This window comes from Camelus dromedarius, chromosome 16 (assembly GCF_036321535.1).
Source record: "Camelus dromedarius isolate mCamDro1 chromosome 16, mCamDro1.pat, whole genome shotgun sequence".
Lineage (NCBI taxonomy): Eukaryota > Metazoa > Chordata > Mammalia > Artiodactyla > Camelidae > Camelus > Camelus dromedarius.
Window position 1 is genome coordinate 41,076,893 of NC_087451.1, and position 22,501 is coordinate 41,099,393.

The 22,501-nt window shown below is 46.6% G+C and overlaps 1 protein-coding gene across 3 annotated transcripts in view; it reads right to left on the reverse strand.

Annotated features, from left to right (window-relative positions):
• The window catches only part of ITGB3 (integrin subunit beta 3), a 48,038-nt gene that overhangs the window by 18,618 nt on the left and 6,919 nt on the right, over positions 1-22,501 (reverse strand). For 2 of the 3 annotated variants that reach the window (XM_064495701.1, XM_064495702.1), the window contains exons 2-9: positions 15,083-15,168; positions 7,131-7,326; positions 6,052-6,304; positions 4,608-4,770; positions 3,805-3,966; positions 1,678-1,773; positions 1,179-1,268; positions 324-463 (exon numbers count right to left, since the gene is read on the reverse strand). In XM_064495701.1, the coding sequence (XP_064351771.1) occupies positions 324-463; positions 1,179-1,268; positions 1,678-1,773; positions 3,805-3,966; positions 4,608-4,770; positions 6,052-6,304; positions 7,131-7,326; positions 15,083-15,168 (1,186 nt within the window). The remainder of the gene's footprint in view (positions 1-323; positions 464-1,178; positions 1,269-1,677; positions 1,774-3,804; positions 3,967-4,607; positions 4,771-6,051; positions 6,305-7,130; positions 7,327-15,082; positions 15,169-22,501) is intronic. The other variant, XM_031468822.2, reaches the window with a different exon arrangement.

Below are 22,501 nucleotides of genomic sequence, written 5' to 3' on the forward strand. Positions count from 1 at the left end.
GAGCAAAGAAAGGCATTACCTTAGGGGAGCCTGGAGACCAGTTGGGGGCTGAAGGTAAGAAATATTTTCATTTGCAATCAATTGTGCAAAAACAGGGGTAACCTAAATGCAAGTTTTAAAAAACTCTGACGGAGAAATTACTGGACAGACAGAGAAGTTTTAGGCAACATAAGCCTCAGAGGAAAAGGCTGGCAGCTCCATTACATCTAACTTGTGAGGACATTTAGGAAGAAGATACAGGGGAGGAAGGGGAGGGGTGCCCAAAGACACTTCGGAGCACAGGCCACGGTCAAAGCTGCAGCTTCAGCCCCTGCCCAGCCCACCTCACCGTGTCTCCAATCTTGAGTCCAACACAAGACTTAAGGCCTGGGATGACCTCGTTGTTGAGACACGTGGCATTGAAGGATAATGACAACTGTTCAGGGAGGTCACGCACTTCCAACTCCACTTTAGAACGGATTTTCTGAGCAGAAAAGGGCAAAAGAAGGTAAGAAAACGGGCAGAGAGGAAATGAGTAGGAGCCAATCCCATCTCGAGCAAAATCTACCAGGTAGTCCTGGACTCCCCTGCAGTGCCAGATGCTGAGGTTCACCTGGAAGCTGCCGAGCACCCCAGGAGCCTCCTTCCTGCTGTATTCCTGCCCAGGACCGGCTCTCTGTCTTTCTCCACTTGTGTCTAGGCGAGTCTGGGTAAAAACGAACCCAGGTAGGCCCTCCTGCAGGCCTCATGGACGTGCAAGACGCAAGTGCTAATAATACTGGTTGCCTTGGGTCCTAGCACTTTCTACGTAGTTATTAACCAACCCCACATTCCCATGGCTCAGCTCCCTCTTTTCTCTATGGCTGGAGCGTAGCTCTTCCTCACTCTCTACCCTGCCCCTCTCCAGTTTCAGGGTCCTGCTCCTCCTCACCATCAACTCCATCATTTCTTTCCCTTCTACCTTCTCTAGACTCTTCCCCCATTCTCCCTAAGGCTCCCTAGTGTTCCTTTCTGAGCCATTTCTCTCTCAGAAGGCTGCACTCCTCCCAGTGCTGGGTATCACCTGGCATCTGGAAGGACAAGAGGAAGGCTGTGAAAGCTGCATGGTGGACTGGCAGCCAGGACTCCCAAATCGGAGCCCTCCTGGGAAATGCCTAAGTGGACTCTTGGCAGGCTTGTTTCCAATATAAGACACTTACCCCATAAGCATCAACAATGAGCTGGAGGACATTGCTGGAATTAGTAGACAGAACCCCCACTGTGGTCCCTGGGATGAGCTCACTGTAGTTCTAGAAAGGAAGACAAAGGTGTCCAGGGACGACTGATGACGGTGCTGGTCTACAAAAGCCCTCCCCAAATCAGATGATGGTCTTGAAATGGAAACTGAGGGAAGGATGGGATATTTTACTTGTCACTTCCAGGAATAAATCTAGCAGTTTTTCAGCCCTGAGCAAAATTATAGAGAACCTCTCATACTCCTCTTCCCACTGAATTACTCCCCTCCACCAATGCAAACATCAAACACCCATCCTGCTAGGTTCAAGGTTGAAGGAGAGAGGCTGCCAAGAGGAATCATTAGCTCCCGGGTCTTTCCCAGTTGGGGACCATGGCCAAAGCTAGTGTGGGCCAGTTCCCTGACACAGGCCCACCCATCACAGGCCCTACTCCCTCTCCAGGAAGCCCCAAAGGCATAGTCACCTGGTAGAGACTGACTACATTTTCAGTCACTGCAAAGATCAAATTGATGTTTTTCTGGGATAGCTTCTCAGTCATCAGCCCGAGAGAGGGATAATCCTGTGAAAAGGGAGACTGTGGAGGTTAGTTAAAAAGTCTATTTGCATACATCTCTGGGTTCTAAGCCTTAGATGATGGCTAACTCAGGCCATGGCCCAGACAGTGGTGGTACTTAAACCTTTTCACCCCATAATCAATGTGCAAACACAACACAAACCTAGTTGTGAACTCCAGAGACAGATGAAGGAGTACAGGCTGGTAGTGCCAAAACTAAGCACTTCTTTCTTCCTATTCAAATTTGAAATGTTCATACCAAGAAGCAGCTTCTTTTCTTTTTTTTTTTATATATATACTTTTTTTGAGTTATAGTCATTTTACAATGTTTGTCAAATTCCAGTGTAGAGCACAATTTTTCAGTTATACATGAATGTACATATATTCATTGTCACATTCTCTTTCGCTGTGATCCACCACAAAATCCTGTATATATTTCCCCGTGCTACACCGTACAATCTTGTTTATCTATTCTACATTTTAAAATCCCAGTCCCTTCCCACCCCCCGTCTGGGCCAGGTACTGCCAGGCCTTTTTGTTTTGAAGCTTCCTCCTGTTTTGCAGCTACTGAAAAATGCCTTAGGTTGGTGCTTGCAAGCCTCTACCATGTGGTCTTAACCTTCCTTTCTCTCTCCCTCTTCCACTTACCACTGACCTGGCCCACTGTCTTTCTCCCACCTGGAGTGGCCTTCTTTTTGGTAGTCCTCCTCCTTCCTTAGGGACCCAGCTTAGATCCCACCTTCTCCAGGAGGCCTTCCTTGACCATCCCAGTTCATAATGAGCTTTTCTCCTTTGAATACCTAAAGCCCTTATTGACTGTTCTGTCCAGTTAGCATTAATCATGCATCTTGTGCTACTGGTACCACATCTCTTCAGCTAAACTGAAAGCTCCCTAAGGGTAGAACCTTTCATAGTTTCTTTCTCTCCCTCGGCCCCTGTAAGGCCCTGCATAGACTAGGTGACAATGGTTACTGACTCACCCATTGCCTGGTAGTGCTCCACTTAGATATAGCTAACACCAAGGAACTCAAGCCACAATGGGGATGCTGGTAAACTGTGAACATGTCCCTGGGACCCTAGACCTTGCAGGGAGCTCATGAGATCACCCAGCTCAGGCCCCTGCCTTTACACAGGTGTACCTTTAAGCCACCTAGATGAGGTAGTTGCCATATGTCTTCAAGGGATGAAGAGTTCACACCTCCCCCTAGACACTCAGCATTCTGCAGGTCTGTACATTTTCCTTATGGCTTACTGCAGTTTCTCCTGTTTCAATACATACTCCTTTCCTCTTTTTGAATCTTCTGTGGGCATAGAAGTCTTCTTATGCAGAGTAGTGGTTACCAGAGGGGAAAGGACGGGGGGAGGGTGAAATGGGGAAAGGGGATCAACTGTATGGTGACAGGCAGAAACTAAATTTTTGGTGGTGAGCACATTGTAGTGTATACAGAAGTAGAAATACAACATTGTACACATTAAACTTACATAATTATAAACCAGTGTTAATAAAAAAAATTTTAAAAAGTCTTCTCATGTCTCAGCTAAGCCATCCCTTAGCATTCTTCCATTCCAGCTAAATGATTCTCAGCCCTTTAACCTTTCCTCACAGGACTGGCTCTCCATGATTTGATGATCTTTGTCTCTTTTTCCTCTGTCTTCTTCCAATAACTACAAGTAAGCATGATATTCCAAAAAGGGGCTAATCTGTGCATAGCAGACAGGATGAACTGCTTTCCAGCCAGACCTACAAAAGTCCTTTGGGTCCAATCTGTAAGCCATGCTGCTTGCTGCTGGTGGTGCTGGAGGCAGTGGAGGAAGTGGTAGTACTGACCACAACCAGGACCATCTCTAATGGTTGTGCTGGTTGTACCCTGGATGCGGGTGTCCAGTGGGTGAGAGAGGTGAAGGCAGGCTGGAGAGAGCCCTGCACCTTGCCCAGAGGAAGGGCTGCCATTTTCATATTCACACAAAGACTCTGCCTGTGTTAGGGCAATCCTGGCTACAGTGAAAAGGGAGCGCAGGTGGTACCAAGCATCTCACCATGGTAGTGGAGGCAGAGTAATGGTTGTCACTGCCAACGTGACACTGCCCATCGTTGGGCTGGACAATGCCTGCCAGCCTTCCATCCAGCGCTATGTGGGTCTTGGCATCAGTGGTAAACACCAGCAAGTGGGATGCCTCATTCCTCCAGCCAATCTTCTCCTGTTTGAAAAAAAAAAAAAAAAGGCAAAATAGAGACAGCAACTTTACCCATGTCACTGGCAGAAAACAAAGACCCAAGGAGCTCCCTACCTGAAGGGCTAACAAGTTGTCTTGGAGAAGGGCCTCAGTCCCAGTCCTTGAAACACAAGCTGGAGCTTTCTAACTCGGGGTTTCTGTTCTCTTAGGAAAACAGCCTCAGAGCTTATTAGTTCAAGCAGCTGAAAGATGTCTATTTCAACTCCAAATATAACTTTTTCAATGATAATCATGTGGCCCATCTAGAAACCCACCTGTATCCACAAAGCTGGGCTGGTCTAGAAGAAATCCCATCTGAACATCTGGCCACTTTGCCGAGGTTAAGTTAACCCAGCCTTGACTCTGATACACTTCCAGAGAAGGTGGGGAGATGCTCTCCTCAGAAAACACATGGAACCACTGAGGTTCAAAAAAACACCAGCTATGGCCAAGGAGTGGATACAACATTGCTCATACTGCACGAAGCTCTGCTTAGTTCCTATCTCTTATTTCACACAAAAATCCCCACAGTTGTACCACTTCCTTCTCCACTTTGAGCTGTGCCAGTATGGTTGGGATAGATCAAAATGGGGAAGGACGTGGCACTCCATACCCTCCAAACTCACATCACAGACTGTGGCCTGCATGATGGCATCAAAGCCACCCTCCGGGGCATCTCGGTTCCGTGACACACTCTGCTTCTTCACCTCCTCATTGAAGCGGGTCCACTGGTCCGTTAGCGTCAGCACGTGTTTGTAGCCAAACATGGGCAAACAGGTGGTCTTCATACTGGGGAAGGAAAGAGGTCATCTTAGCAGACACCTCACAGAAGAGGCTGCCAGGGGAGCAGGAGGGGAAAAGAGGGAGACAAATATGGCTGGCGGTATGCCAGGCCAGTTCTGCACTACAGTTACCCAGGTAGTTTAGACTCCAAACCCGCAAATCACCTAAGGCATCACATGACCTCACCTCCAGCTTGCCAGAGGATAAGAGTGAACTGTGGAAACAGACTGCCGGGGTTCAAATGCCAGCTCCTTCACTTACTTACTAGTCCTGGGGCCCTAGGCAAGCTTCCGTATGCCTAACTTATGAAAAAATGGGGACGTGATAGCACGTATCTCATAAGAGTTGTTGTGAGGCTTGAATGAGTTCCTGCGTGGAAGGCTCTTAGGCCAGAGTAAGGCTCTGGTTGCTGCTGCTACCACTTTATACTTAAACACTCCTCTGAAGTAACGTTAACACAATAACAAAGCAAAAGCTCATCAGTAACTTACTATCTCTGAATTCTCAATAAACCGATAGATCTGTGCCAAACAAGAGCATTACCATCCACAGCCCAATGGCTTATTTGTTTGACTGATGACCAACACCTTTACTGTGGAACCTTACACTCAGGCAGAAGTTAAAAGGGCACATCATGCAACTTGCACACCTAAAAGGTAAATTCATACCTGGTCATGCTCAGGAATCATCATTTTAAATTATAATCCATGGATTTGCCGAGTCTCCACCAATTAAATAAATAAGCCATTCAGTTTGTAAGCCAAAGTCTCAACAGAGGGACACTTAGCAACTTAGACTATATTAGAGGGTCAATAAATACTACTCCTTTAGGGTTTAATTCTTTGCATTTTAATTCTTTGCATTTTAACTCCGCAGGACTCATACTCTTGATAATGAGGAGGAAAATAATGACAATAACAATGGAATCAATCCTTCTAAAATCATAATTCCTCTAGTTCACTCATCCATAAATTTTCTCTACTTTTGATCTCATTTCCCTCCCATTCTCTCTTGTCTACTACTTATTTGTGACCAAGACCAAGAAGCTGATGAAATCTTCTTTCTAGCTCTCCAAACAGCCTTGGACTCTATTAATAGAACACTCCAGATCAATGGGTTGGCCCACTTGCCAGACATGAAGATCAAGGTAGACAGTAGAGGAGAGATACGATTTGGCCAGAAGGCAGCCAATGAAGCTACTCTAGAGCTAGAAATAGGAAGCAACACTTGGACCTGCCTGGGGCAAAGGGGAGGGGTGCATCCCTGGCTTCTAGAGGAGAGACTTACTCGTAGCAGGGGTTTTTGAGGGCCTCTGGTGGGGAGATGAACATGTATGGTGACACAGGCTTGTCCACAAAGGCCCCGAAGCCAATCCGCAGGTTACTGGTGAGCTTACGCATCTGGGAGGCCAGTTTGGTACCCAGGTTCTGGATGCTCCACAGATCATCCTTCATGGAATAAGACAGGTCCATCAAGTAGTAGATGTCCACAGGGTAATCCTCCACCTGCCGAACTTGGATGGAGAAGTTCTTCAAATCATCTGCAACACAGAAGGACATTAACTTTTCTCCTCTGCTCCTTCTAAGATTTAAGTAAATTTGGACACAGTTGGGATGAAGTAACTTCTTGATCAAACCAAACCTGAAAGCCCTGGTCCCTACTTCTCTCCTCTTGCAATTCTATTCCTTTTCCAATCTCTTGACCCTCCTATTTTTAACTTCTTTCCTCCCTTTCTAAAAATCCACCTTCTTTAAACCCCTATTGGTCTAATCTTATGGGTCTCAAGGCTCTTCCAGCCCAAGCCACAGATGTTTTGGCAGTTACTACACTTCATATTCTATAAAAGGCAGGAACTATGTCCCACCCTTCTCTGAATCCCACAGTACCCGACACACGCCTTGCATGTAAACGGTACTTTCTCAAATACTTGATTTAATTGGAAAGTCAAAACAAATGCTTCAAAAAGCCTCTTAGCCTAATCCTTCCTCCTAAGGTCTCCTGCCCCTATTTGCTCTGCCCTCATACCTCTGCCCCAATCTCACATGGAAAAGGGGCTTACAAATTGCTCTCTCATCTTATATCTCATTTGAGAGATAACACTAAGAAGCTCAACCTCAACACAAAGCTATATGCTGGGTAATAAAATAGGCATTGGGGGGAAGGCAAAACAAAGATTTTTTTTGAGTACCTACTATGTTAGAAGGGTCAAATAGCTAATCAATGGAAGAGTCAAGATTCAAATTCAGATCTTCTGACTTCAAGTCTGCAAACCTTCCATTTTCTTCCATTCTCCTGCCCACACTTTCCCTTACATCCTTCTCTTCCCACTCCACTTCCATTGTGAGCTACTTCCAAGAGCTCCCTACCTGGCCGTAGCCGGAGTGCAATCCTCTGGGGGCTGACTTGAGTAATCTGGGAGCTGTCTCCAGAGCCCTTGTCACTGAGGGGCCTGGCCTCCAGGATTGTGGCCTCACTGACAGGGAACTCGATGGACTCCAGGGCACAGTTATCCTTCAGCAGATTCTCCTTCAGGTTACAGCGGGGTGAGCCCGGAAGCAGAGCCTGCAAGACAGGAACCCAAGGGGGGGACCCTGTGATCAGAGCTATCATAGCTTTCCGCTTCCTGCAGGCTCTTCCTCCTTCCAACAGCCAGAGCTTACGCAGCACTCTGGGACTAAACCGATGTAAATGAACTCCTGAGGACCTTCCCAAGATAGTCCCCATGCCTGTTGTACAGAATGGGGAAACTGAAGCATCAGAAAGTTGGGTGATGGGTAGGAAGGAAGAGGGCCAGTACAGTATGGCGCCTGCAGGACTAGTGTTTTTCAAACTGTGAAATGCAACCCACTTGTGGGTTCCAAAAATCGATGTAGTAGGTCTCAACCATCAATTTAATAAATAAAATGCAACAGAATAGAATAGAAAGTATCAAAGTATATAAGTAGTAAAAGTAAATACTGTTTTGTGAAACATTTATATATTGGGGCGTGGCATACAATTCGTATAATAAATATTGATATACAATGTATTCATTTCTGCAACAAATTTCTTTCCAAAACAGTGACTTTCCAAACAGTCACTGTACTAAGACACTGGCTAGGGTGTGAGATCCATGAGGGACTATGTGTGTCTCGTTGCCTCTCTAGTCCCAGCACCCAACCTGGAGACTTTCCACAAAGGTAACAATGGGGGATGGATGTGGGGAGGCACAGACTGGCTGAGATGACATCTCAGCATTGCCTCCTAAACAGCTGGTTCCTAGGGCGAGTCACCTAACTCTTCAGGCCTCCTTTCCTCACCTATAACATGAAAATAACAATAGCCCCACGTTCAGAGGGGTGTTCTGCAGGACTCTGTAAGACAGTGAGTGTAAAGCACATAGCATGGTGCCTGTCATAGGGTAAGTGCTCAATAAATGTTAGTAATTATTGTGAGGTGTCTATGAACAGTTCTTAGATAAATTAATTACCAATAAACCTCACAAGCTTGGGCAAATTCCATGATGCCAAGCCACTGACCAGAGCCTAGCCCATCACTTCCAGCTTTCTCCTCAACCCTGGACAAAGGGCAGATTGAGCACCTCTCCAAAAACCCTAGCACACATCCCACAGACCTTTGGAGCTCTGTGCATGTTTGCACCAGTGTATTGAATGGGGAACACAGTGCACTGGGAAGAACACTGGAAATCAGAAAACAGGTTCCATCCGAGGTCTGCCACTAACCAGCCGTGTGACCTCAGATAAGTCATTTCACTCCATTGAGCCTCAGTTTCCTCACCTGTTCAGTAAAGGCCTTAGATGACATGGTGTTCTCAGTCCCTTCCTGCTCTGACATTCGGCAAACTTGTGGGTCCAAGTCCATGAGGGCTTCCTGCCAGGTTGGGGGACTGCCTAGAAAGCTGGAAAATCCCTCCTTGGACCTGTTTCACAACATCTAAGCCTTCAACCCCACAACCCCCCGCATTCCTACCAACCTCCTCTCACAATCACTTCCAGAAGTCAGCTGGGTAACCCATACCAGTATCCCAGAACAACTAGCGTTAACATTTATTGAGTACTTGCTTCACGTCAGGTACCATAATAAGCATTTGACATGGATCACTGCAATCCGCCTGATTACAGTTCTGTAATGCTGGAACTATTATTACCTTACAAGTAATGAACCTGAGGCTTGGAGGTTTCACAAATGGGGAGCTCAATCTTATAAGTAAGAAATCTAAGGTTTGGAGAAGTTAAGTAATTTGCCCAAAGTTACAGAGGTAGGAAGTGGCAGAAGTGAGATGCTGATTAGATTGTCTGACTGTAATTATCCTCATAGAACGACCTGCTGTATTACATTCTGCGCAGGGCGAATCAGGGCAGAGAAGCAGGAGTGTGGAAGAGACAGTCCCAGGAGGGGCCACAGCCGAGAATGGCCCAGGTAGGGAACAGGATGCAAGACGGGGAAATGAGAGGTGTGGGGAGGAGAGATAACATACCACTCCCTCAGCTGCTCAGGTGACTGGAAGCCACATTTCCAGGAGAGAAACTGGGCCATAAGGAGCCATCCAAACTCAAAAAATCACGACTCTGTAGCCTAAAACCCCTCCCGATGTTCGAAGTCCCTTCTTCTCCCACCCAGCCCTTCTCTGACAGGCAGAAGGGGTTCCCCACGTGGATGGGAACGTGAAAAACATAACAGTGCTGCAGACTGAATGTCTGTTTCCCCCCAGAACTCATACACTAAACCGTAACCACATAGGTGATAGTATTAGGAAGCGGGGTCTTAGGAGGCGATTAGGTCATGGGATGGAGCCCTCATGAATGGGATTGTGCTTATAAAAGAGGCCCCAGAGAGCTCCCTGGCCCCTTCTGCCATGTGAGGACACACTGAGAAGATGGCCACCTATGACACTGAATTTGCTGGTACCTTGATCTTGAACTTTCTAGCCTCCAGAACCATAAGAAATAAATGCTTGTTGTTAAGCTACCCAGTCTATGGTATTTTTGTTATAGCAGCCTGAATGGACTCAAGACAAATGGTATGAAGACCCTGCTGGCCTAGGCAAAACATGGAAAGAGCTCCTGGAAGCCAGCAGCTCCCTTTCTTCTTTCTCAGCTTCCTGGGGATGAGGCAGAGCAAGAGCATTAGCAACGGGAAACGGTGCACGAGACAACCTTCCTGGTTCAAAAGATTCCAGCAGGACATCACAGCTCCTCCTAGTCTCAGAGAGATGAACATCACCTCCCCTCGCCTGGCTGTGGCCAGGATGGAATGACAGCAGGGAGAGCTCATGAGCACTTAGTGCTTTTGGGCCCTAATTCCTGCTGCTCCCGCCCACCTCTCCCAACCCTTCTCCCCCAGGAAGCAGTCTCTTTCTTGCTCAGAAAACTCCCTACTGTATCTCTGCTTCCAGCTGCCCACAAAGACCCAGGGAGAAAACCTTCCAAAAAAGGCAATGATTGGATAGACTAGTATGCCCCGAGTTGCTGATCCTTTCCAGGACTAAGACAGATGCTGAAGGAGAGAGGGAAGGGGGTTACCAGGAAACAGTGAGCACAGCAAGGCCATCCTGCATCTTCAAGTCGCACCAGCGAAGGAAGAGAATGTTTTGGAGGGGGTTTCCTGACCCCCACTTCCTAACGTGGCAGTGTTTATTACAAGAAGGTTTGAAGCGCTAAGCCTTTCTGACGGTCCTTATGGTTTGTTATGAATTTCCTTAGAAATATAAACACTACGAAACAAAAATTGCCTCCTTCCCTCCCTTTGTGGTTGCTGACATCAGGGGTCAGGAACACAAAAGGCCTGCTTCTCAGCCATACTCCCCCTGAGAGCCTCCTGTCCCAGAAGGACACCAAGGCAGTGACCTCAATACACTTGGGCAACATTCCCTTTCTTAATAACCCAGGCTGAGAAAGTAGAAAGAATGTGTCCAGGTTACTCAGAGAGAAAACTGGAAGGAGCAGGGAGGAGTGTTCAAGTTTCGGTTCCCAGTGAAACCAGATGTTACACAAAAAGGGCAAAAATAACCAGACCCAGGGGAAGGGCCCGAGCACCGAGGTGGGAGGTTCCAGGCCACGTGCTGTGTGAGCTGAACTGCCTCGCTCTCCTGGGAGAGTGACACACGCTATTAGTTCCACTCTCCATTAATCCCATTTTGGAAGCTGGGAAAGTACAGCATGAATAACTGTCATTATTCCACCTTGCTCACAGGGTCAGTCAGGGGATAAAATAAAACTGTGAACAGGAAATGCTTTCAAGAAATAAAAATCTCAACATAAGTCAAGTATAACCAAATCCTTCTGATCTGATATTAACAAACAAATTCAAATAGGTGACTCTTTTCTATTGTTACCATTATAACTACTTCTATTACTGGAAACACTTTCCTTGGAGGGCAAGAAAGGATATATGCACTGGCACTTTTTCCCTCAGAGAGCTGGCAAACACCTCCAATCCAAATAAATTAACATTTTTCTCTTTTTGTTGTTGTTGTTTTGGGGTTTTTTGTTTGTTTGTTTCTTTGTTTTTCCTGTTTTGTGGGGGAGAAGATAATTACTTACTTATATATTTTAATGGAGGTACTGGGGATTGAACTCAGGACCTCATGCATGCTAAGCATGCACTCTACCACTATACCTTCCCTCCAGTATTGTTCTCTTGATTGATATCTGGTGAGGACAAGAAATAGCTTGAACATACAGAGAAAGAAACGTGAAGGGGTCAGAAGGAAGGAGAAGAGAAGGAAAGTATTTTAGTTTACGGTTATTGATATTTACACTCCACTGTTTACAGAAGGAGGAGCACTTTGAATATTACACCCTTCTGTTTTACAATAACCAGTTGGAGTAAAACTCTCCAGATGAGCATTCATCCTCCAGATTTTTTTTTTTGAAATTGAGTTATAGTCAGTTTACAATGTTGTGTCAATTTCTGGTATACAGCACTGTTTTTCAGTCATTCATGAATATACATATATTCATTTTCATATTCTTTTTCATCGTGAGCTACTACAAGACTTTGACTTTATTTCCCTGTGCTATACAGTATAAACTTGTTTATCTATCCAGATTTTTTTTAAATAGGAAGAAAGTAAAAATAGCAAAGAAGTAAGAACAAAACTATGTTAGTGACTAAAAAGGAATAGTGGGCTAAGGCTTTACCCCAAGTAGAGATGCAGAGGAGAAAATAAGAAGCAACTCCTATTGGAGTCGTCTTCTTTGCTAGACCCAAACCCATTCTTCTCCTTTTGTCCACAGATGTCAGACTGAGTGTGAGCGAGTCCACCTCCTGATAAGCACTCAGGACTATGGAAGAATTCCTAGTATTTCCCTCCACCTTAAGGTTGCCAAATTTGGTAAATATCTGGGACATACTTACACCAAAGAGTATGTGTTGTTTAATTTCAATTTAACTAGGTTGCCCTGTATTTTATCTGGCAACCTAAATTCCACCTCTACTCACCATGACCCCAATGATCAGCCCATTTGATTAGCAGTATTTGCCAAACTCAGTATCATAAAAGCCATTCTGATGCAATAGGTTCAGGGTTCATCCTGGGAGCCTTTATATCTAAACAAGCACCCTAGGTGACTCTTACCAGCAGGCAAGTTTAGAACATTCCAACATGATGTCACTGAGGCCAAGACCACAAGTTGAATCCCTGTGTGAGACCAGCCTCTCTGCTAGATTCACAGTACAGAGACAGTACCCCATTGCAACTCGTATCAGTATCCAGCACCATGAGAACACACCCTATGCAGATGAGCCCAAAACTCTGCACTCATCCACATTGGCTATGTTTTCCTACTACCCAGCCAAGGGCTGGCTTTACACACCCAGAGCCGCTGTCCTCTAGGACCAGGGAACGCCGAGCCCAACCAGTTGTTTTTCCAGGCACTGCCAATCCTGCCTGTAACAGCCAAGGTAGGAGAGGCAGAAGTAGAGGGCTCTCCGGGGTCAGTTATTCAACAAATCACATACAAAATGGCCCAGATGGGTTCATTTTGGGTTTTTTAAGTCAACGGCCAAGATACTTTCAGCAGTTAAACTTGGTCAGTGCAAGGGAAGCCCTCAGGAAAAAAACAGCAGTCACGTTCAGGTTACAGCCCAGGATTCCCACCTCCCATTCCTCCCTGACGAATGTTGCCTCACACTGGTCTCCTCTGCCATCTCTCCTCCTCCCCTGGCCTCCTAGTTCAGAGATAGTTGTAGTCATTCACTAAACCGTTGGCCTCTCCCACTTTCCCAGGGAGCCAAGAACTCAGTGAAAGCCAGGAGGATGCTTCACCAACTTCCTGTGTCCCCCTTTCCCGCCCCAGATTCTGTTTCCACTGATTTAACCCCGAGCAATAAATCTGACTTTGTCATTCAAAAAACAAAAACAAACACACAAACAAATACTTTCCTGTTTAAATTCCATCTTCCCAGAAAATATCTTATTGGACCATTCCCCTCCCCTCATTAGTTTTCTTTGGTCCTAGATGCAGCCATTTGCTCTTTGACTACACTCCCTATTCCTAGGCTAGTCCTACCTTATGCTTCCATCCTACCCTGTACCTTCCCCCTTTCTCCTCCCCCAACCTCGGTCTCCTCCAGGGGGCAAAATTCACCATGGCTATCAATAAATATTCCATATTTGCATCTCCAAAATCTGATCACGTGACCTAAGGGCTTTGTCTGGTCAGGCCTCAGCATACCTCAGTTACATGACTTGTCCCTATTCAGATCAAGAGAGGTGACAGACACCACAAGAATCTGTTTTCTTTTTCCCCAGACTCCTCTGAACCACAGTTGTCTCCATTTCTCTTGCTTTGGGTTGAAAAGGAGGAAAGGAAGAAGGGGGAACATCCGTTGAGTGACACTCAGGCTTCTCCCCTGGCTACCCCTCTGCTCCAGGCAGCTACACACCATCCACTCCAATGAGGCACCCTCCCCATCCAACTTTCCCTTCTTCGAGGATTCGGCTGCAGAATTCCAACTCCCTTGTAAAAGAAGCTTAATAATATCATGATGGTAACCAAGGGAAGGAGGATATGGCAAATGAGAAGGGAGGAGGCCACATCACACTTGAGCAGCCAGCTCAGCCCAGAGGGGTGGAGAACCTGAGGGGGTGGAGGGGAAGGACTCACCCAACCCCCCCACCCCAACCCCATCCCCAGCCCCAGGGACTCTTTCATTTGCTAAATGAAGTCAGTGTGGCCCAGATGTTGGGCAGCTGCCTCTGGAAGCAGTTCTCGTGCTGAGCTGCACAGAGGCCAAAGCAGTGTGCTGGGCTGGCCTCTGCTGTTCCGGCTGGTCCTCCGGTTGAGAGATAAACACAGCCTCCCAGCTCCCACCCCCACCCCCCCACCAGCCTGCTGGGGAGGTTGCCTTTTTAGGAAACTTAGCAGATTGGGAAGAGAAGCAGACAGAGAGAACGAGGCCTGGGTTAGAACCGTCACATAACTGCAGAGGGCAGGGACATGCTATCGTGAGAGAGAAGGTGCCCTGGGTGGCTGACACCCAGCCAGGCCAGGAGTTTGGATAACCACCTGCCAGGGGCCAGGTCAGTGACTCAGCCTCAGACTCTGTAATCACTGGAACTTCTCCAGCCACACTCACCCCCAAGCCCCCAGCTCTCGCCAGCTCCAAATTCCCGTCCCAGCCACAAACAGAGCTGTTCCCTCAGACACACTCATTCCCTAGGGCCCCAGACACAACAAATCCTCTTCCTAGACACAGCGAACCCTTTCCTGTCACCCTCACAGCCTCACCAAACTGGCCCAGCTCCTTCCCTCATTGACACCTTCCCAGGAGAGGGGAGGAAGGAGGGAAAGAGGAGAGAGAGAGGAAAAGGTAAAGCCATGGGGGCCCAATCATCAGACAAGAAAAGGGAAGAGAAAAGATCCTCTGGCTAAACATCCCCCTACACATGTGCAAGATCCCTCTTTTGTTTGCCTTTAAAAAAGTCTGGAATGCTCATAAGCCAGCATCCCCTCTACCTATAAACCTCTCCTGACTCCCTTTTTGAGACCGAAGGTCTCACTGCCCAGGGTGGGTTCCACCCCAACAAAAAGCAAGCAAAGGGTGGTAGAGGGTGGCAATGATTACAGGGAAGCCAGGAGGCCCAACCAAACTGCCTGGGTCCAGGGCCACATGGTACACTCTGGGTGGCATTCCCAGCAACAACCCATGACAGCTCCCTTTGACATCCATCAGTGGGAAGGCTTCTCCCTAGCTTTGCTCAGAAGGGACAAGGGGCTTGTACTTAGGAGGGAGGAGATATCCCCATGGGTCCATTTCTACACAGAAGCAGCTAAGTTTGGAGAAGAAACAAAGTCAGATATCTGCTCCTTACCTCATCTGAGCACCAGGCACACATGGGACTCACAGCCAGACACTGCTGGCAGGAGCTCACACCTCGTGTGGCACAGATGTTGGGCCCTGAAACAGAGACAGAGGCATTAGCATCTGATTTGGCTTGAGCAAGTAGCTGGCCTGCCCCATCCTTCCCCAACTTTCCCCAATGTCCAGGTTTACATCTCTCAGATGCACACATACACCATCCCATAGACATTTACCAAACACAGGCTGTTTGGTAAGGAAGAAGGAGAAAGAGGGAGGTCAGGAAAAACTCATCACCGCCCTTAATTAATGAGGTGAGAGTGATGGCAAGTGATGGAGCAAAGCGGAGCTACGCACCCAAGTGTCAGATCTTAACTGATGCAAAGGCTTTAATTAACAACTGATTTGACACCTACATTGGGCAAATGAAAATCTGAGGCCCAAAGCCATGGTAATATGCCCTCTCTCCAATTATTCTAGTGATTTATTCACAGCCACCCTACAGGGAATTCAGGGCCCCAATGCACCACTAACACACAGCCTCAATATGGGGTTGGGGGGTGACTGCCATGACAGTGTCCCACTGGCCTGCCAAGGAAAAGCAAATCCTCTGAAACCTCAAGCTTCCCAATACATACATCTTGGGATCCATGTGTAGAATGCTTCAGGGAGAACTGCAGAAATATTACTGAAAGTTGACTGTTATAAGCTGGAAGAACACGGAATTTTGGAGTTGGAAGGCCAGTGTTTGAATTCTGAATGCTCTTTTTACTAGCTGTGTCTTGTCCTTGGTCAACCAAGTTTATCTCTATGAAATGATAATATCTATTTCACAGGATCTGTGCAAAGAATTCAGTGAGGTAAAGGAGATGCACAGGGTACACTACAAAATGCCACTCAAATGTAAACAGTCTTCAGACTGTCAAATGGCAGAGAAAAAGCTGGAGGGAGGAGCAAAGGAGCAAAAAAGCCCTGAGAAGCCCAGCCAGGAAGCAACTCCAAGCAGTTGCCTGGACAGAAGCCCCCATCCTCCCCACTTCCCCTAGCTTAGCCTTCCGGGCCTCAGCCAGGTAAACCTCTTCCTGCAGTGCCCCCAGGATGGCCTTTTCCGTACAGTCGGCCCTCCATACCCGTGGTTTCTGCATCTGCAGATGCAGATTCAAACAACCACAGGTTGAAAATATTCAGAAAAAAAAAAATTTCAGAAAGTTCCAAGAAGCAAAACTTGAATTTGCCACACTACTGACAACTATTTACATATCATTTACATTGGATTTGCAACTATTTATATACAATTCACATTGCATTGTAAGTAATCTAGAGATGATTTACAGAATACAGGAGGATGTGTGTAGGTTATAGGCAAATACTATTTTTATGAGGGACTTGAGCATCCTCGGATTTGGGTGGTGGGGGAAGCCTGGAATCAACCCTTTGCAGATACCAAGAGACAACTGTACAAGTTGCAGAATGAGGAAGACCCATTCTTACTGTGACCCAATTATCCTGACAATTCCTTTATCCAAGTTTTTAAAGTGGTCCCTTGCACCCAGCTGGTAAGACCAGCAAATATATTTGGGGGAAAATCATCCTCATATTAGAATGTTTTCCCAGTGTCCCTGAAACTTCTAACAGAGCTGAATGTCTCAGTCCATTTTATTATAGTGTGACTGAAGTCCCTTTCAACACTGGGAAAAAGAACATACCTAGAAAATGTGCATGTATACACACACACACACACACACACACACACACACACACAAAAAAACACTGTTAAGAAAAATTATCCAAAATGTGGAAATAAGCAAAGGGAGTACTGAGAGTCCTTTCCATGGAATGCGGGGGGTAGACTAGTAGACCCACCATGTTTAGGGATTATCTGATTTTCCAGGGGTGTGTACCTTTGTTTGACTTCTACTGTAGTATATCTCACAAATCTGTAAGAGTAGAAGTGGGCCTGTAGAAAACCAATGGGAATGGAAATGATTCTTGGCGACAACGATGCGTATATTCTAATGCAATAGCAACACAAGTGACTTCTGTCTGGTAGAAAAGGTAACCACCAAAGGTTATGGTCTGCTGCCTTGTAGCACATTATCCAGTTTTGAATTTCTATTAGATAACTGATTTCAGCTTTCCTGTGACTGACCAACTATAAATCTTGCTTCCTTGAATTCTCTTCTGAATTAGTCTTAACATTTTGCTGGTCCCCTCATTAAGTTGAATGAAATTTTTGACACATGTTCATTTCACAGTTGTATAGGAATAATACTTTTAACTCTCTGAAAATTATACTTGAACGGTATCCATCTCAGGGCCTCACTAGAGGACAGGGGGACCCAACAGAAAAGATACACACATAACCAGTAGGCTATGGTCCTAATTGAGTCACCCACTAACAACATGGCCTTGGATGAGTCATTTAACTCCTCTCAGCCTCAGTTTCTTCAACTCCAGTATTCCCAACGTATTATAATTATTTATGTATCTGCCTTAGCACTGTCACTCAATAGAATTTTAAGCCCCTTGAGGCTTTCCTTGCACAGCCCAGCCCAGCCCCAGGCCTTGCTCAAAGGAGATGCTCAATACATATTGGAGCAAGTTGAGAGGTACTGGATTAGAATGGTTTTGTTTTGTTTTTTAAGCTACTGAGCTCATTTCTCTACATGCATATGCATAGAATTCTAGTATAAAACATGCAAATGGATTGGAATAGTGCCTTGGACAATTTAAACATTCACTGTTCTCCCCGAAATACTGGGTTTTATGTGGAATCCTTGAAGAACCTCATGGAAGCCCCACATTTCTTCAGAGCCTGGAATCTGTCTAACTTCAAAGGCCTTTCTCAACCGTAAAACTCTACAGGGGAGCTGCCACTGCGAACCCACGAGCACCCCTGGTTCCACCCTCTGACTGACTCCGACCTTGGCAGGCGATGTGAAGACCGCGAGTTGGGAATCTGGATGCAGCCTGCAGTTGTGCACTGTCTACAATGCAAGCTCAGTCTTCCCAGAGCTGCCGGACTCAGAGTGCCTGAAGGTCCAGAACCAACAGCACGACCAGAAGGCCTCTCTCCACAAGGGCTGCCTGGCCAGCTCATGGCTCATGGCGCTCTTTTCCCAGCCAGATGTGAACATAGCCCCCCTTTCCCGCCTCATCGGGAGACCTCTGAGAGAAGCAGAGCCTGAACTATTTTAGGTATCTGCCTCCCGTTTTGAAGTTCCCATGGGAATCGGCGTCCAGGAGAGTCATTCTGGACATAAGTGCCGTGGATGTTCACTAGGGAGAGAGGGGAGAGGGATGAGATCACGGGAAGAGTCAGAAGAGAGAAGACCGTGGGAGGTGTGGGCGCTGTCAAATTATTTTTTGAAAACGTTTCCCAATCTATCCATTTATCCAACCATTCATTCTCATATTAGCATTTCCTCATGAGTCCTTGACTTGAAGCCACAAAAGAAAGCCTTGCCAGATGTGAAATAAATAACAGCAGGTCCCCTCCCAGTGAACGGGCAGTCCCTGACCCCAGAGGATGAGCTGAGCTGCTGGGACTTGTTCTTTAGGAAGTCTTGCCTGGGGAGTCATGGTTACCCGGTTCCCCTTACCTCCTTTCTTTAATGAATCACAGGTTGATTTCATGAGAACCAACGATCCCCCTGGAATCCCCCTCCTCTCCCACTGAGACCTGCCACAAAGGACAGGTTCCCGGGAATGCAGTGGCTGACAGTGACTGACTCATCAGAAGTCTTCCAGCCTGGGCCATGCTGATTCAAGGAACCGCTGCTCCGAGGCCACCCCTCCCCCAAACATGTGGAAGGCGTTTGGGCCTCTGTTTCCAGTCATTCATAAGGCCCGTGTTCCTGCTCAGCCTCAGAGGCCCAGTCTCAGCCCTGCTGGAGCAGTGGGGATATTCATCAAAACTTTGTCATTGAAATGAATTGACAACCCCTATCACCCATTTCCTCCGACCGTTTAGCCAGAGCAAGGAGACAAGGTGGACTGGCCCTGGTCCTCACAGGTTGGTTGTGAGGATGAAATTAAACTGTCAAACTCTGAGCACAACAGCTGGCAAGACAGAAAGATCTCAATAAAGGCCACTGCTGCTACAGTTGCTATCATTTTTGTTGTTGCTATTTTTATCCTGAGTCCCAAGCTGTTTACGGCAGGTGATCAAAAATCCAGTCTAGGAGGGATGGCCAAGAAGAGAAGGCCAATTCGAAAAGACAGACAAGACCAGCCAAGAAGTTTGCCTGGAAAGTCAGAAGTAGAAGGCTGTGGTTTGGCACATGAGCCCAATTCACAGAACCAGAAGAGAAACAAAGGGTGGGGAAAATGGAGAAAAAAGGGGAACAAGGAAGGGAGTTGGAACCAGGGGAAGTCATAATGCGTCAATGAGAGCTATTTTGAGGATATGTTGTCCAAAGAGACAGGATGTCAGAACGCAGGAATATGCCACCCTAGTAAGGCCAGGGGACTCCAGGAGAGGACAAAGTCAGAGGGAGGGTGTTCAATGGGAAGGGAGGGCCATTGGTACTGCAAACACTATGGGCATCTCTCTTACTGTCTGCCAGGGAGGAGTTCTGGTCTGGGTCCCCAGACCCACCACTGACCTTTGACTGGTCACTTCCCAAATAAGTCCATGGAAACACTGGGTGAGCCAGGCAGTGCCTGATATTCCATTGCACTCACCTGGCTGAGTCATCCAAGCAGAAAACACATGCTAACTGTGCTATGGATGCAACAAGTGGTTTCTCTAGAGCAAGTTGTTAAGAAAGTTTATTTTATTTTTGTTCCTTCATTATATGTAGCAGCAGCTCAGTAGCAGCAGGAAGGTGGAATTCAAGGTAACACATACCTCTGTTCTCTGAGCAGAGAGCTCTAACAAGCATTATCCAAAGCAGTAGGAAGTCCAAACTATCATATAGGATGCATCCTGGTTTCAGACACTTTCCATTTTTTTCTAAAAAGTCCATCAGAGCCAATTAAATATGGTATTTAACATCAGAAGGCATTTGTGTACAATTTGCCTCTACCAATATTAAAATGTATGATGGGTTGAACTGTGTCCTCCTAAAAAGATGTGTAGAAGTCCTAACCCCTAATACCTATGACTGTGACCTTATTTGGAAATAGGGTCTTTGTAGATGTAATCAAGATGAGGTCATTAGGGTGGGCCCTAATCCAATATGACTGATGTCCTTATAAGAGGAAAACACCACGTGAAGACAGAGGCAGAGACTGGAGTGATGCAGCTGGGATACAAGGGATGCCAAGAATTACCAGCTACCACCAGAAGCTAGGAAGACACAAGGAAAGGGTCTGTCCAGAGTCTGAGAGAGAGCATGGCCCTCCTGACACCCTGACTTCAGATTTCTAGCCTCCAGGGAGAATAAATTTCTGTTGTTTTAAGCCACCCCAGTTACAGCAACCCTAAGAAGCTAATACAAAATGGATTTGCATTTCCACAGCATATATGACATGATTTTCAGGAACACTGCCCTGAAATACTTTGATGATTGAGAAAGCCAGCCTAGAATGAAAACTTTGCAATGGTTAACCCACTTATGGGTAATAGAAAAGCAGTTACTTTTGTTTTATACTTTTCTACTAACATGTATCAATGGTGTCAGCACTCATTCATTCATTCATTCAACAAATATTCACTGAGTACCTACCTGTGTCCGGCACTCGGCTAGGCACCAGAGACACGCTGATGAACTAAACAAACCCCCTGCTCCTGTCGAGCTTCAATCAAACATGCTCCACAGAAAACCAAAACATACACTACATAAAATTACAATTTCAAACAGTGGCAAATGCATCAAGGAAGCAAAGCAGAATAAAGGAATAGAATCAGTGAGGGGAGGGTCTCTTTTAGAGAAAGTGGTCAAGAAAGACCTCTCTGAGAGACATTTCAAAATGATAGAAGGAGTGAGTCATGGGAAGATCTAGGGTCTAGGGGACAAGTATTCCAGAAAGAACCCACAGGAGCTAGGTGGACCTTAGCCTCTTAAAGAAATAGCGGGAAGAGAGAGGGAAGAGAAGAGAGATGGCTGGAAAGGCAGTCAGAGACCACAACACTGGGAAGCTGTAGCCATGGGGGGGATTGTGCCCATTCTCCCTCCAGTGGGAAGTCACTGGAGGACTCTGAGCAGAGGTGAGCAGGAAAAGATCATCCTGGTCACTGAAAGGAGGGCAGACAGTAGGGGAGCAAGACCAGAAGAGACCAGTTAAGGAAGTAATTATCATAATCCAGGCAGCAAATGGTGGGGGTGTGGATTTGGACGGCAGTGGTGTCAACAGTGTGGTCAGACCCTAGATGCACTCCAAGGACTTGCTGATGTGACGGCATGTGGGGGCACGACTGAAAGACAAGAAGGATTTCGCCCTGAGCAAGTGGCTCCCTTCAGACAAAGTTCAAGTGTGTTGACCGCTGGCTATGCCCTTTCACTGACCCTTCAGCCAGTAGACCCTGTCTTTGTAAGCGAAGCCAGATCATGTCTGGTTATCACCTCCAGCTGGGCTAATTAGGTAGCCATGTGCTGAACACTGCATAAAAAGGACAGAGTCTTGTCTTCTGTAGTTATCTAAAATGAACACCCCACGCCTGGAAAACACCCTGAGGGTAGGGGTAGTAAAACAATGATTATTATAGTGTAACAGTGGATGTGGTGGGGGAAGCATGCAGACGGCTGGCAGGAGACCTCAGGTCTAAAGCCACTGTTACTGCTCTGTGACCTCAGGCATGTCCCTTCACCTCTCTGATGCTCTCCCTGAGTCCAGTGACTCTTCAATTCTCTGTCACATCCCTACTCAAGAACTTGTAATTGTTCCCTAGTATTTAACAGGTCAAACCCAGTCACATCAACCAACCACTGGCAAACCCCCAAAGCTGCTTCCTTTCCCCATGCTCCCAAACATGGGCATAATACTTCCCTCATGACTTGTTAGGATTAAATGAGATAACCTATGTGAAAGAATCATCAGCACTGGATGCTCAGTAAATTTTAGTTCCTTCCTCCTTACCTTCATGCTAATCGCCTCCTACGACAGGAATGCTCATCCCTCCCCTTGACCCCCCACCTCAGGGTCAGTTTGCCTTTACAGTTAATAGTGAAGAAATCACTGGCCAGGAGACAGGAGCCTCTGGCACTAGACCCCACCAATGCCTTGGTGTGTGACCTTAGGAAAGTCACTTCACCTCTCAGGGCCTCCCTTTTTGCTTCTCTGTGAAACAAATGGTATTGGATTAGAAGATTTTCAAGGTGCCCTCAAAGTATATATTCCAGGCAGCAAGGATCAACAAGATGACTAATACTCCAGAAAACCTAGCATCCCAGGGCCCAAGACCCCTTAAACAATGCACACGTGTCCATTTCTTCCTAATGGTCCAACTAATATTTGATTCAAATGCTGCATCTCTGGAAAATTTTAT